Raw genomic sequence first — 14,847 nt, forward strand, 5'->3', positions numbered from 1 at the left:
CACCATTTTGTTGGAAGAAGTGGTACAAAAATTCCACCAAAATTCCTGGAGATACTTTTATAGTTCGTGATCAACTCTGATCGTATTTGTTTGATGATTTTTTAGCGGTAATATTGCTAAAAAAAATCGCAAACTTGATTTTTCGCAAAATTTTTCAGGTTTTTATTGTTTAATTGGCTATAACTTTTTTATAACGCAATCAATCGCATTTTTGAAAAAAGATTTTGAAAGAGCGTTAAATTTCCCATCCAAATACGTGTTTGCAAAAATTTCTTAGGCCTATGATTACCGAAAAAAACGCGTTGAAAATCGACAAAAAAATTGAACAGTTTGGTCGTTAATGGGTTAACGGCGTCGGAGGGAGTGATTTTATCAGTTATTTATGTGCACGGTATGTAAAATACAAAATATGTAAACCTGATCATCAGACTTGATTAAGATATGATGTGTAACGTTTCTTTCCGTTATCTTATGAAACCAGTAAAATACTATGAAACGAAGAGCATAGTCAGAAACTAAAGGGGCATTAATTGGGTGTTTATTGACTTTATTAGTTACAATAAGTAGACTCGCTCATCCTTCCATCTTTTTCAATCGATCGTGTAATCGCGCATTCGCTTATTTCTCGCTAATATCATTATGTTCTTTATCGATTATTCATTGTATTATATGTAGAGACAGAGAACGATGATCGAACGAATAACATTTACAAGTGAGAAACAAATTACCATGCTATGCTTTTCTGCATAATTATCTCAGTCATTTTCTTGAAATCAATCGTAGGCGACTCTTCAGAGGTCTCCATTCTCGTTTCGCTCTTCCTTAATCAGGACAAGAGATAGGCCTGCACTCAGGTAGCTCGAATAGTTAAGGTGAAGGTGTTGGTTGGTTAGAGCGGTAGGTAGTTTATGCTGAAGTGCGATGCAAAAGCCTTGATCGAAGCAGAGGAAAGGCAACACTCGGAGGCCTTAGTTGCGATGTTAAGAAGAGTCACACACGTAACACCGGTCGGCCTTTATCGGATGGTGATCCCCAGCTGAGTGTGACCTTACAATCGCTGAGTTCATCCTCCTCGATCACTCGCGTGGGGGGAGAGATCGCGTGTTCGATATTGATTTCGGGCAGTAGAGCGACATGCATACGGCTCGGAATAAGCGCGATTGGCTGCGAATATGAAACAGTATCGTAATCTAGAGAGGTGGTGGTATTGAACTTTTCAAAAATGCAAATTAAAGCTGAATAAACAAGTTATCCGATCCATATAGTGGCTGAGTTAGCAAAATTTTTTCCAAGTTCGTAGACTAAAAAAAAACTAAAAAATTTCATAAAAAAATTTTTTTTGGTATTTATGAGGATTGACCAGAACATGTTGCTAGAAAAATTTTTTGATTATGAGATCTCAAAACTAGAAACTTCAAACTTTAAAACGCTTTGCTTAAAATTCCAGTACGACCATTTTCAAGGGAAATACAGCCAGTTAAAAAGCGTCAACAAATTTGGAATTTTTTTTTGATCCTTTAATTTTTTCCACTAGTGTATTATAATTGTATCGAATTATTTAGGAATTCGTTACAACCAAGGGTATTATTTTCTTAATTCGTTAAGAATGAAGAAATAAATACCATTTTCAAAAACATATACGTAAGTTTACTTTTAGAGCAATACTATTTTAAAAATAATCAAAATATTTTTTATAGGGTAATGATTCGTGTCATCTGATCGACTATATATAAACATATTTTTTATATAATATTATAATTTTCGATAACAAAATGACGTAAGTTGTCATTTCAATATTTACTTCACGCGATGGTTGGTAATATGATGTATTAGATTGTGTAAAAAAATAAAGTGTATATAAAACAACTAAGCGAATTTTAATAGAATAATAAATTTCAGGCCTCATAATGTATTAGAACGCGAGTATCAGATAACAGCGCAGAAGCGACATGATAAGAATCTGAAGCTAGATTATTACAAACAAAATGCACGATATTTCGAACGTGAGGCTGCACTTGCTAAGCAATTCAATTCGTGGACAAAAGCAGAGCCGGATAATTACAGCAAAAACTTGAAAAGAAGTAAGCATAAGGAACAATTGCATGCGCGGAGGGAAAAGCTTAAAATGTTACTTGCAGAGGAGGAACATCTCTATAAATACAAGCTTAGTTTACAAAACTGTCAAAAACAACAATCCAGCGGAATACTTTCTCTCGAACAGCTCAAACGTAATCTTTTAGAAAGAAGGGCCGAAGAAAGCCTTTATTATCCTAACTCCTATCGGAATCTGCAAGTTCCCGGTTGCACTTTAACTGATAGTTCCTATAAGTTGACCAAGGAATATCATGTTGGTCACAAGCCAATCAGCGTGAACAGGTATTTTTTACATATATATTTTATCGTATATCACTTAAAATATTATTTCGAAATTTATTAAAAAAGAGAGTAAATAAGGTTTACTTGAGACTCGCGGTAAATCATTGGATAAAGCGTAGAACTCCTATATAGATAACCTGGATTCGATTCTCAGAGGTTACTAATTATCTTTTACAAAAAAGTGTATGCGCCAACGTTGATACCGCAACTATGGTGACTTGGAATTTTTAGCTGTAGGTCCAGTAATCGGGAGATTTTATGTCCACTAGTTAACTCTTAGAGGAATTTCGTCAATATACCATAAAACAGATAAAATACTTTGAAACGTGATAGCCCGATGATTCTCAACATTTCGCACGGACAGTATGAAAAGCTAAAAGAATATTAATAGAGGATGAAGGATTGCTCTCTACGCTATGCTGGTGAGTGAGGTATATTAAGATGATCGACTGCTGTTAAATAGTGAAAATTATAAGTTTTCTTTACAAAGATGTACAAATAATCTAATAAAGTATTCAGTAAACGCTTTTATTTTTTCTGTTTTAAAGACATTAAAAAATTCTTTTAACAGTAACACCTTATTTTTAAAAAAATTTGATTTATCACGCTTTATTGAATGTTTAAATGAATGAAAATCATATTAAATAGTTCGTTTTCTACCTTTAGATCAGTAATTCAGAATAAGTGAAGATTTTTTTTCAAATTTATCCAAAAAGAATTTAGAAAAAAAATTTGTAAAAGCTATAATAAAAATTTTGAAGTTGAATATTTTGAAAAATTCTTCACTTCATCATTTGTTTCGTTTGAAATAACGATTGAAACGAAGAAAATGAGCTCATTAAAATGATATTTTATTCTTAAATACTCAAAAAAGCGTGAAAAATAACTTTATTTCTACAATAAGGTGTTGTAGTAAAGAGAATTTTCTAGAGCACTTAATTGAGATTTTGAGATTAAAAAATAAGAAAATGAAAGTATTCACCAAGTACTTCAAGATGAAAAATATTTATGGTGATAACTTTATTAGAATAATTTTTATACTGCAGTAAAAAAACTTATAATTACCACTGTTTCACACCAGCTACCTTCAACGTCCGAGAAAGGTATATGAAAAAAATCTAACAACTTGTGACGGAGAATTAGCAACCGTTCCCGTCTGAGTTACTCGCGGCCGTCCGCACAAATTATTTATTCGGGGATTCGGAAAGCAAAAGACGCTCCCACGACTGAATAAAGCGTCGAACATAAACACATTAAACGTACAGATTCAATATCGGGATGAGGAGTAATACTGCGGCGAATAAACACAACAGCGGATTAACACATTAATCCTTTAATCGTCAACAATGGGTTACAAGACGGCGATCTCACGCTTATACACTACGAGCGGCACAATAACAAATGCGAACACGAAGGTGAAACGGTGGCTGGTCAGCCTGCCGAATCCCTTGTTAAAACTAAATGTTACAACAAATGCCCAACAAACACTTTCCGCCGTTAAACTATCAACGGTGTAGCCAGCAGGTCTGCCGTGCTACCACCCATAAGCTGGCGCCCAAACGTGCAAGAGAGAGAGAAACGAGAGAAAAACACGGCACCGACCTCGACCTTCAGCCTCTCTGACGGCTAGAGCGCTCTGCAGTGTGACGTCACTGGTGTTTTCCTCGCTGACCGTCTCGCTGATGTTTGTTGTCGTCGCTGTTTTCCTCTTTCTCGTCCTCTCGTTCGCTCCACAATGCTACTGCCTCAATCCGTAACTCGCTCGTTGATTGTTGTTGTCTCCGCCGCCTCTCTGTTACTTGGTACTGCAGCACGTCCAAAACTGCTCGCGCGCGCACCGGCGCATCTCGCCGGTTACCCACACGCACCGGTACCGGGTATCCTTCGAGACACGGCTGGGCGCGACCTAGCTTCACACTCTAATACTCGTCCGCACACTGGGCGTGTCTCCGAAAACGAACAAACGTCGACGAGGTCGCGGGATCAACTTCGGAAAACCGTGACCTTCGGTTTGATCCGCGCGCGCGACTTCCTCTGCTCTTAGCCTAGCAGAGACTCTCGAATTTTCCGCGATTCAAGCGTTCTCTCTCTCTCTCTCTATCTTTCTCTCTCCTTTCTTCTGCGCCATCTCCATCGCTTCACTCGTCAGCTCAACCCGTGTTTAGCATCTCGTAAATAAAAACTAAGCATAAGTGTGCGTACCACACGCACACACTCTCAGCTTGGCGCGGCACACGGACATTTGCGAGAGCCAAACGAACGAAATCGGCCTAGCCGAGATTCTCCGTTACAAACTTTATTATGTTTATTTTTTCTCAATAAATAAGATCTCATTCATACCAAATATCACATCGGTTTTTAAATGATAATCATGTTATTTTTCGGTTGTGTAATTTTGTGAAAAATCACCTGAAATTGAAAGTTTAATATCTTTAAAGCTTATAACGAGAATAGCGTCAACGTTGCTCACTTTAGCTGTCGCGGATAGAAAGGATTACTTCTTGAACAAAAAATAATGACGCCATTCGCTAAACGATGAAATGGGTTTCGACGTGGGTCGGTCGATGTCCGACTCGGCAGCACAGTTATGCCTTTGGCAGAGCGGTCGAGCTCCTGGGCCCGCGAAGAGCGTTGTGTGGTTATGTTTCGCAGCTGAAAGACGCGAAAGAAAGAAAGCGGACGATCGCAACCCACTAGAGGGAAAGGACGCGAGCTGGGAAATGTAAATAACCAATAGCATTAGAGTCGAATTCAGAAATATAATGAACAAGAATGTACAACAGAAAAATACATAAGGCGCAAGCGTATGTATGTGCGAGGGAGAGAGAGGGAGAGAGAGAGAGAAGCAGCAAGCCAAGAGAGAGAGAGAAGATAATGGCGGTACTTTCAAATATGCTGGCGGCTCCTTTCGGTTCGCTTAAGCACTGTTCAAATCATTGGCAAGAGATGCTTTGGAGGGCACAATGAACGAGTGCTGAGTTGACGGCTCCCCGTCACCCTCTTAGTTACCGAAGACACAGTCCACGCGAACAAACTCAGACACGAGAGTTAGTGTGCGAGAAAAGACAAAGCGACGATCACGAAAAGACTTTTTTGCACATAACGAATTCTATCGAATGGTCTCCGGATCATGTTAACCCATTTCTTCCCAATCGACCATGAGACTACCGATTGGTTTATCGTCTTGTAAAATGGGTAGAATCGCTTGAAATCGACATGCAAAATACCATTTCCGATGCAAAAAGACTTGCTCTTTCCGAATCTGCAAACAGATTTTCAAAATTTTACGATCCAAAAACAATATGGCGGCTCAAACTTAGTGAAAATTTTATTTTTTATTTTAACTGATTTCCTTTTTTTTTGAGTAAAGTATGTAACGTATACCTAATAAACAATTTTATTTCACTATCAGTATGGTTGTAAAACTTCTGTTATCGATTATTGATATTTTTGAAAATCCAAAATTTAAAATGGCGGACGAAAAATTGAAAAATTCTGAAAAATGATGGAAAATGAGAAAATATATATTTCTTGTGTTTTTGAGGGTGCTGATTAGATATCTGGTGTTGATTTTTGAAAATTCTTGCATCGAAAATCAATATCGAGCATTCGAAATGGCTGATAAACTTAATCTATTTTATAAATATATTTTTTCTAGCGAAAATCCACAGGTTTAGCATTCATTAATTTTCTAAATAATAAAAGTTACAATAAAATTATTTCAAATCATATTTCACTTATAAAACGGCCGCTAGGTGTCGAACAGTCATTTTTTTGTACTTGCAGTAAAATCTGCAATCCTAAATACATATAGGTACCCGATATTTTCCGCAAATTTGTATACTTAAAAAAAATAAACTACAAAATTTATATTACTATAGTATTACAATAATAATAATTTATATAAAAACTTCGACTACTATTGCGATTGATTTATTATAATATTTTTGAACCTCATAATATTAAAATTTTGAATAACTTTACAAAATAACATCTGGTGTAAAGTATGCCAAAGAAAAACGCAATGCAATTCGACAGTAGCATTTGGATCGGAAGGTAATGAAAATAAAGCTCAGGGTCAATTGAGAGTTTACTTTAATAATTAAATAAAAGAAGTAATGTCGTTTTGTAGTCAACGAAGAGTAAAAGAGAACTGACGTAGTTTCGGCTTTTTTCATAAACTAAAACAACAAAAAAAAACAAAAGAGGAACAGTGCGCGGACAGAGGCGAAGCGCGTTCAGCAGGAAAAAAGCGTAGAGAGCGCCCTCCTTTCCTTAGCCAAATTTAATGAAGTGTTCTCCATCGTCATTTCCGCCAAACATCCCGCCCGCCTCATTCCGTGAATGACTCTAAACAGAATCGCTTCCTTTGCTGAGCTGGCCTTCTGTATTCGGAATGGGCAGTCTGGCGATCTTGACGACGGGTCGAACGTACTCTCCTGAAGCTGTGGTGATGGTGGCGGTACGAACCGTACCGTCTGGCCCCGGGTGTACAGCAGTGATCCTACCAAGTGGCCAGCGGCCATCTGGACGAAGTAATGAGGGATCTGCGATAACGACAAAATCCCCGACCTGTAGATTAGGCTGAGGCTTCCTCCACTTGGGCCGCTGGATGAGGGTATTTAAATACTCTCGGCTCCAGCGGGACCAGAAATGTCCTCTCATGGCTTGAATGAGCGCCCAGTGACTGACTTGATCCAATTTTGCGTTGACAGAGATAGGCTCGGGATAAGACGTGGCAGAAGTCCCGATTAAAAAATCACTGGGTGTGAGTACGTCAAGGTCACCTAGATCGCCTGATGGTGGAACAAGAGGACGGCTGTTGAGAGTGGCTTCAACTGCTACGAGGAGCGTGGCGAACTCTTCGTAGGTGAGACGTCGAGGTGAAGCAACTCGCTGGAGGTGCCGCTTCATTGACTTCACCCCCGCCTCCCAAAGCCCACCGAAATAGGGGGCTGAAGGGGGAATGAAACGCCAGTTGATACCTTCCTTTGCCAGTGTTCCTTCGACAACTCCCCAATCAATCTCGGCTTCTCTGAGGAGTCTACGGAGCTCAAGGGCGGCCCCGCGGAAATTGGTGCCATTGTCGCTCCAGATTTCAGCCGGCCGACCTCTCCGACCTATAAATCTCTGCAGGGCACCAAGAAAACTGGCTGTGGTGAGGTCTCCGACGAGCTCAAGGTGGATGGCCTTAGTGCAGACGCAGACGAAGAGCGCGACGTAGCCTTTTACTGTGGACGCGCCTCGTCCCTTGTTGCGACAAAGATGAAAGGGCCCGGCGTAGTCGACTCCACAAGTTGAGAATGGCCTGGCTGGCGACACTCGGGCCAGCGGGAGAGAAGCCATGCGAGGGGGCGAGATCCTCGCCGCAAGGCGAGCGCAAACAGTGCAGTGGCGGAGGTATCGCTTGATTCTCACCTTCGCCCCGGTAATCCATGCCTTTTGCAGGGCTCGAGCGTAGGTGGCCCTGAAACCGCCGTGAAGACTGCGTTCGTGTGCCCACCGGATGACTAACTGGGCGAGGTGCGCTGGTCCTGGAAGAAGGATTGGGTGCCGCTCGTCATACGGCAATGAGGAGCGGTCAAGTCGGCCGCCTACTCGAATTACTCCGTCGTTGTCAAGGAATGGCTCGAGAGTTTTCGTCTGACTGTGCAACTGCATATCTTATCCGGGAATACTACCAAACCAGCGGTCAATGGTGAATTCTGCAGCCTCTCGGATGCTGTTGCGAAATGTCAGCCATCTATTTAGCCAGCTGGCCGGGAGTTTCTCGTCTCAATCGAATTTCGCTCTCCAAAGATCTTGTATTATGATCTTGGCCACGAGAGTCAGCGGGGTCAACCAACCTGCTGGGTCAAAAAAGGCAGCGAGCTCTGCCAGAGCAGTTCTCTTGGTAAGACTTGGAGGCGGACCAACGACTCCAGGGCGAAACTTGAAACGATCCGTCACTGGATTCCAAATAATGCCTAATTCGCACACTGGTCCATCGGTAGAGATGAACCCAGTCTGCCCGTAAACGGTCCTCAGCGGGTATGTCTTCAAGCAGTCCAGGCTCGTTGGCCACCCACTTGCATAGATGAAAGCCGCCCGCCCTAAGCAGGCCGATAAGCTGTTCTCTAAGGCTCCTTGCTGTCTCGAGGTCATGGCTACCACTCAAAAAATCATCCATGTAAAGGTCTCTCTTAAGTAATTCACGGGCCAGTGGAAACCGATGTCCTTCGTCCTCGCCGAGTTGCTGCAGGGTGCGAAGTGCGAGATAGGGGGCGCAAGCCGTGCCGTAGGTGACAGTCCTGAGAACGAAATGTTTAGCTGGCAAATCGGATGATGGGCTCTAGACGATACACTGAAGATGACAGTCTCTCTCATCCATTAAGATCTGTCGAAACATTTTTTGAACATCTGCACAAAAAACATATCGGTGTCTTCGCCAGCGTGTGATGATCGTCGCTATATGTCCTTGTAACTTTGGGCCCGAATGGAGTGAGTCATTGAGACTGAGACCTGTAGAGGTGTCGCGAGAGGCATTAAAAACTACTCTTAGTTTGTTTTCTCCGTCGCTGCGCTGCCAGATGCCGTGGTGTGGGATGTAGAATACTGTCCCTGAGTCCTCTCGAATTTCCTCGGCGGTCAGTGCTCTCATATGACCTAACTGCTCATACTCCTCCATGAACTGGCAGTAACTGTCGCGTAAAACGGGGTCAGAGCGCATTCGTCGCTGCATAGAAACGAGAGCTGAGCGCGCGTGGGGTAGACTGCTTCCTAGGAGGGCCTTCTTCTCCGACTTCAGAGGGAGTCTCACAATGTATCGTCCGTCAGATGTTCGTCGGACTCCTTGAGTGAAAAGTGCCTCACATTCACGGTCGGCAGCTGAGATTCGTCGGACCGACGGAACTTCCTCGAGAGCCCAAAAACGTTGCACTAGTGCTAGAAGCTTCTCGTGACTTCCTTCATCGCACACATGTACTGCGGTGGCGAGAGCTCGAGTGGTGTGACTCGTTGATGACTCTAAAATCGCAGTGGATCCTGTCAAGATCCAGCCGAATGTCGTATTCTGGGCCAACAAGGAACCAATTCTCCGAGTGCCCGCTAGAATGACACGATGGTCCGCTCCGATAACGATGTCGATCCTCCCGGGCTGATCAAAGGTAGGATCAGCTAGTAATAGTCGGCGACGGAGGTTGGACACCTCAGAGCCGGGAATCCCTGACGGCGTAACAATGCCGATTGTCCGAAGGACAACGGCCTCCGCCCGGATGGGTGAACGTCGGCCGACGTCTGCGATATAAATTACTGCTTGAAATTTGGCTGAGTCCATGGCAGGCCCAGTCACTCCGGTCACTCCCACGTTGGTACGATGTAGTTGGCAGCCCAGTCTGCGTGCGAAGTCGAGGCTTATGATGGTCGTTTCCGAGCATGGGTCAAGCAGTGCCCTTGCCGTATCCTTACGGTCTCCGCCACTGCTTAAAGAGACGATGGCCGTGGGGAGTACGACTAGTCATGCTGTCCCGTCCTCTCCAGTTGATTTTGCGCTGGTCGCAGCAGCCTGGAGTGTTGCTGGTCGAACATCACGAGGTGAGGTTGGTTGTGACTCCTCGTTTGTCTGGCGTTGTACTCTTCCAGCGCCCTCGTGGATTAAAGTGTGGTGGTCACCGGCGCAACTCCGACAAGTATTGTTGGAAGGGCAGTTTCTGGCAGTGTGACTACTACCAAGGCAGTTGTAGCAGAGGCCTCGTGCGGCCACAAGCTTCCGTCGCTCTTCTGGCTCGAGTCCCCGGAAGGTTATACAGTGGCCGACATAATGTGCCTCCTTGCAAGCTGGGTACCCTCCTCTAGTGCGGACCGTACCCGTGGCATGGGTTCGTATAGTCCTTGGAACTATGGGTTGAGCCGTTTTCCTTCGGCCGCTCATGTAGTCGATTGAGGGGGCGGTGGCCACCTGACCGAGAGCGCGCAGAGTGCAGTATCGTCGCTGCAGGAACTCCGTGAATTGGCGAAACGAAGCCTCTCCGGTCATCGATGAGGTGTCGAACGGCATGCTGGGCTCAGGCTCTTCCTCCCAAGCTCTCTTCGTGACCGGGTCAAGGGCGCGCACACCCATGAAGACAAACCAGACATCCCACGTTTGGACAGGTTGATTCAGTCGTTCGAGTTGAGTGCGGCATCTATTCAATTCGTCCATGAGGGTCTGTAGTCCTTCGGGTGTTTCTTCTATGAGGGGCCTCAGATTCACAAGCGCGGCTAAGTGGTCCCTCACTCGTAACTTCGGCTGGTCGTAGCGTCGGCCCTGTAAGAAAACGGTTTCCCAGGCTATCAAAATATTTTTTGTATTGTTTCTTTTTTATTGTATGTTTTGGAGGGCAGTATAATGCCGAGAGAATACGTTGCTGTCTGTAATCGCAACATTTGTTGCTTGTAGGTAGTCATACTTGTGTGGTTCTATTTCGTGGTGTTTGATAGTATTTTTTATTACTATTGCCGTTCCTCCATGAGCCTTACCGTCGGGATGGTTTGTATTGTATAATGTGTATTGCGGTATTTTCAAAAAATTTTTATTTGTGAAGTGTGTTTCTGATATTAACATGATATCTATATTATTTTCTATCAGAAAAGGTTTTATTTCTATGTTTCTTTGCGCTAAACCGTTAGCATTCCAAATAGCTATTTTTGTTTTCGTGTTCATTGTGTCTTATTTATGAGCGTGGTAAGTAGATTTAGCATCGTGTCCATCTTGTTTATCAATTTAAAAAAAATTCTTATGTTTTCACTCCTGATTTGATGTAAATTTAAACAACTGATGTATCAATTGTTTATCAATTGATACATCAGTTGTGTCATCATGTTTACAAGTTGATTCTCATTGTTATTGTTTGCTATTGATTGAGATGTCTGAGTTTGTTTTGATTCTTCTTGTGCTGTATTTAAATTTCCAGCTGCGGCCTGCGCATATGAGACGTTTGACCTGACAATATTTTCTGTGCTTGCTATTTGTTTTGGTCTTAGAGCTGGAAATAATTTTTGTTGAAGTAATTTTCTTATACTGCAGCCTTTATAACTAGCTACATGGTTTCCTCCACAGTTTGCACATTTAACTTCTTTTACTTTTTGCTGAATGGGACACTCCGTTGAGAGATGATTGTTTGCGCATTTAACGCAAGCTGGTGTTTTATAGCAATAGTTTTTTGTGTGGCCATATTCTTGACATCTCATACATTGTGGAATATCTCTTTTTTTAAATGGTTCTTCAAAGTAGATTATCTGGTTCATTAGTTTAATAATTTTATATATTTCTTTGTTGTTTTCATTCATTTGTATTTCTACGAAAAATATTGGTAAAGGTTGTTTTGTTATTTTGTGTTTAATATTAAAAATTCTTATTACTTTGTGATTGTAGGTTTCAATCTCCTGTTTTAAGTCTATTATATTAACCGAAGCATGCATGTTTTTGAGTACTGCTTTAAACAGTTTGTTTTCTTTTTTTTGATAAGTGTAGAAATTAGTTTGTTTTTTTTCTAGCTCGGCTATTGTGTTAGTTAATAGCTCAGAATTGTTGATCTGAATTTTAATTTCGTTATTATTCAGAACTTTTAGTGTGTATTGTTAAGAAGGTCATTTAACGGACTAATATTTAAGACTCCACTTACGAATATGGGCGGTGATTTTGGCGGTTTGACGGCTGTCGGTGTTTCTGGCTCATTGTTTTTGTTGCTTTTGTCGTTGATTTCCAGCACTTTAAATCTGTTACTTATTTCAACAGTTTTGTTATTCGGGTTTCCCAGCCAATAATCTTTGATGCTAGTTTGCCTCTTCTTGTTTATTTTGTTTTCCTCCGGACTGTCTCTGGTTCTTTTATTTTTTACTGTATTCCATTTAATTTCTTGTTGGTCCTTTTCACTATTTTCAGCCATGATGGCTGCTTTTAGTTTTGAAAAATTTATAAATTTATTTTGTGTTTCCTTTCTGAATTGAATTTGATTTCGAAGAGCGCCTCGATGTACGTGCGCTCAGTACGAGCTCTCAAACGAAAGTCAACATATAAGTTGTAAATAAATAAACTAACTAATATTTTCGATTCAAAGCATTAAGAACATTCTCAAATGTACTTAGAATTTGCAATTTTTACTTAAATTATTTTATTAATTATAAAGCTCACTTTAGTATTTTAATTATTTATTTATTATTAATAGTTTGATTTTTATTAATTAATAATAATAATTCAATAATTTTGAATAATTAATTATTATTCTAAATATTATTTCAGATAAAAAGAAACATTTTTAAAATTATTCTAGACTTACCTTGAGAATAATCAGAATGAAGTGCATGCGTTTCCAGCTCATTGAAAAATTATATTATATATAAAAAGTATATATTTATAATTATATTTATATATAAAAATTATATATAAAAAAATCAAAAGTAAGTCAGGAGGAAGGCGAGGTTAGGAGAGCAAGAATGAAAACAGACAACAGACAACAGAGGATATAAATTGTTTCATGAGTTAGAATAAATACAGGAACTTACCTGAAACAAAAACAAAAGATTATGTACATTAATTAATTATCAAGTATTCATTTATTAACAATCAAGTATTCACTACATAATGTACTAAATTATCATAATCAAGTATTATCACAAAATTAGAAACTCTAAGAGCTAAATAAACCGCGAATCTAGAAATTTGAAGAGGTTTAATTTTTTACTATCAACCACAAGAAATTTTTCATAAGTGTATTAATCAACTAAACGTCCTTTGAATATAGGAATAATATAATGTTATATTTCAGAAGGCTAATACTCAAGGTCAATAACTAAAGGTCAATAACTAAAAGGTCAATTTAAATGATTAGATATATTACATATAGTACGTTAATAACGTTCAGTCATAACAGACTGACAGCTTAAGGCATTTTCGACAAGTCACACGCTCACATCTATTTATAATTAGTTCAATACAAAAAACCCAAATACAATCTCAAATCTTTGTAACGTCTCGCTAAGAAGGGGAAGTTTACTATGCATACAGAGTGGTCGGTCGTTAATTTTTTTTTCTTGGGAGACTTTCTCCCCGGGTGAAAATGGGTTCTCTATGATGCAAAAACTGTGCAAACAGGAATCAATTTTTTGAGACCGATTTAATACGTGCCTCAAAGCATTACGAATTTCCTGTGTATTTTAAATAAGAAAAACGATCTAGTAAATCGTTTATCCTTCTAAATACCGATGAAACTTTCGGAATTTCATTATTAAAACTATATAGTCTTATGTATTTTGAGCCACTAATTCGATTGGTACTGTTAGTTTTTATCTACATAGCGATAAAAATATTCCACAAGCGAAAAACATCTAAAATTCGAAAAATTAGTGAAAAAAGACAATATTTAGGTTGTAACGATCATAATCAATCAAATATATTTTCAATAACATATATTTTTGTGTATTTTGAGTTGCTGTATTGTTAGTTTTTCGCTGACTAAGCGATAAATTTAATTTATAAAGCTAAATCGTTAAAGAAACTTGAATAATTAATGAAAGAGAGCAAATAATTTGCTTACAACATTGATAATCTTTAAAAAATCAATGATTTTTTCTCATTATTTTACACTATTATATAGTTTAAGTGCTGAAATGAATAGCTTTTTCTCAGTTTTGCGATAAAAAAAGCAATTCGAAGTGAAATAATAAGAATTATATACTTTCAATGATCATTATCATTTCTAAGTATTACATTCCCTCCAATAACTTACAAATTTCTTGATGTAAGAAGGACAGACTATATTACTTTCATTAGGCACTTATATTACTTTAATTTAAACTATTACAGCAAATAGAACCTACTACCTTTTACTGATTTAAAATATTTATAAGCTGTTATAAGAAGAAAAATCTTTTAAATCCTTATTTTGTTAGTGAAAACTTTAAAAGATAACCAAATCTTGTTACATTATGTTTAAAATAAAATAATAGTTATATTAGCATTTTTTAAATAATTTTATTCAAAGTGTTAAATAATATATACCTCGTATGAAATAATCATATGATCTAAGAAAGATGTTACGTCCCAAGCCAGAGCAGACACCAGACGCTGAGATGTCACGAATTAATCGCTTGTGTGAGAAAGCTCATTTGAAGGTTTCTCACGCAAGAACGCTTAAATGCGCAAATTTGTTGCTCTCCGCGATCACGAAAAGGCACACGTGTGTCTACGAGTCAAGGCTGCTTTTTGCAGAATTGACAAACCTGCATAATAGCGTTCGATGTGCACTTTATGAGTACAGAACCGCGAAACCAAAAGATAGGAGAAATTCTTCCCTCTCTCTCAGTCTCTCATCTCTCAGTTCTCACCTAATCACTCTCTTTAATTTTTGAACTTGCTCTTTCTTTCTATCTTTTGCTCTCAGGGTTGATTTTATAGTGTGGAGAGCGGAGTGATTAGCTGGTTGGTCAGTGACGTTGATTGTCGTGCCAATGAGC

At 39.6% G+C, this 14,847-nt stretch overlaps 1 protein-coding gene across 1 annotated transcript in view; it reads left to right on the forward strand.

The window, feature by feature from the left end:
- The window catches only part of LOC131663329 (uncharacterized), a 247,439-nt gene that overhangs the window by 54,518 nt on the left and 178,074 nt on the right, over nt 1-14,847 (forward strand). The window contains exon 2 of the mRNA XM_058933688.1: nt 1,900-2,376. Coding sequence (XP_058789671.1) covers nt 1,900-2,376 — 477 coding nt within the window. The remainder of the gene's footprint in view (nt 1-1,899; nt 2,377-14,847) is intronic.

Source organism: Phymastichus coffea, unplaced genomic scaffold (assembly GCF_024137745.1).
Source record: "Phymastichus coffea isolate CEN01 unplaced genomic scaffold, Cenicafe_Pcof_1.1 PCOF00033, whole genome shotgun sequence".
Classification (NCBI taxonomy): domain Eukaryota; kingdom Metazoa; phylum Arthropoda; class Insecta; order Hymenoptera; family Eulophidae; genus Phymastichus; species Phymastichus coffea.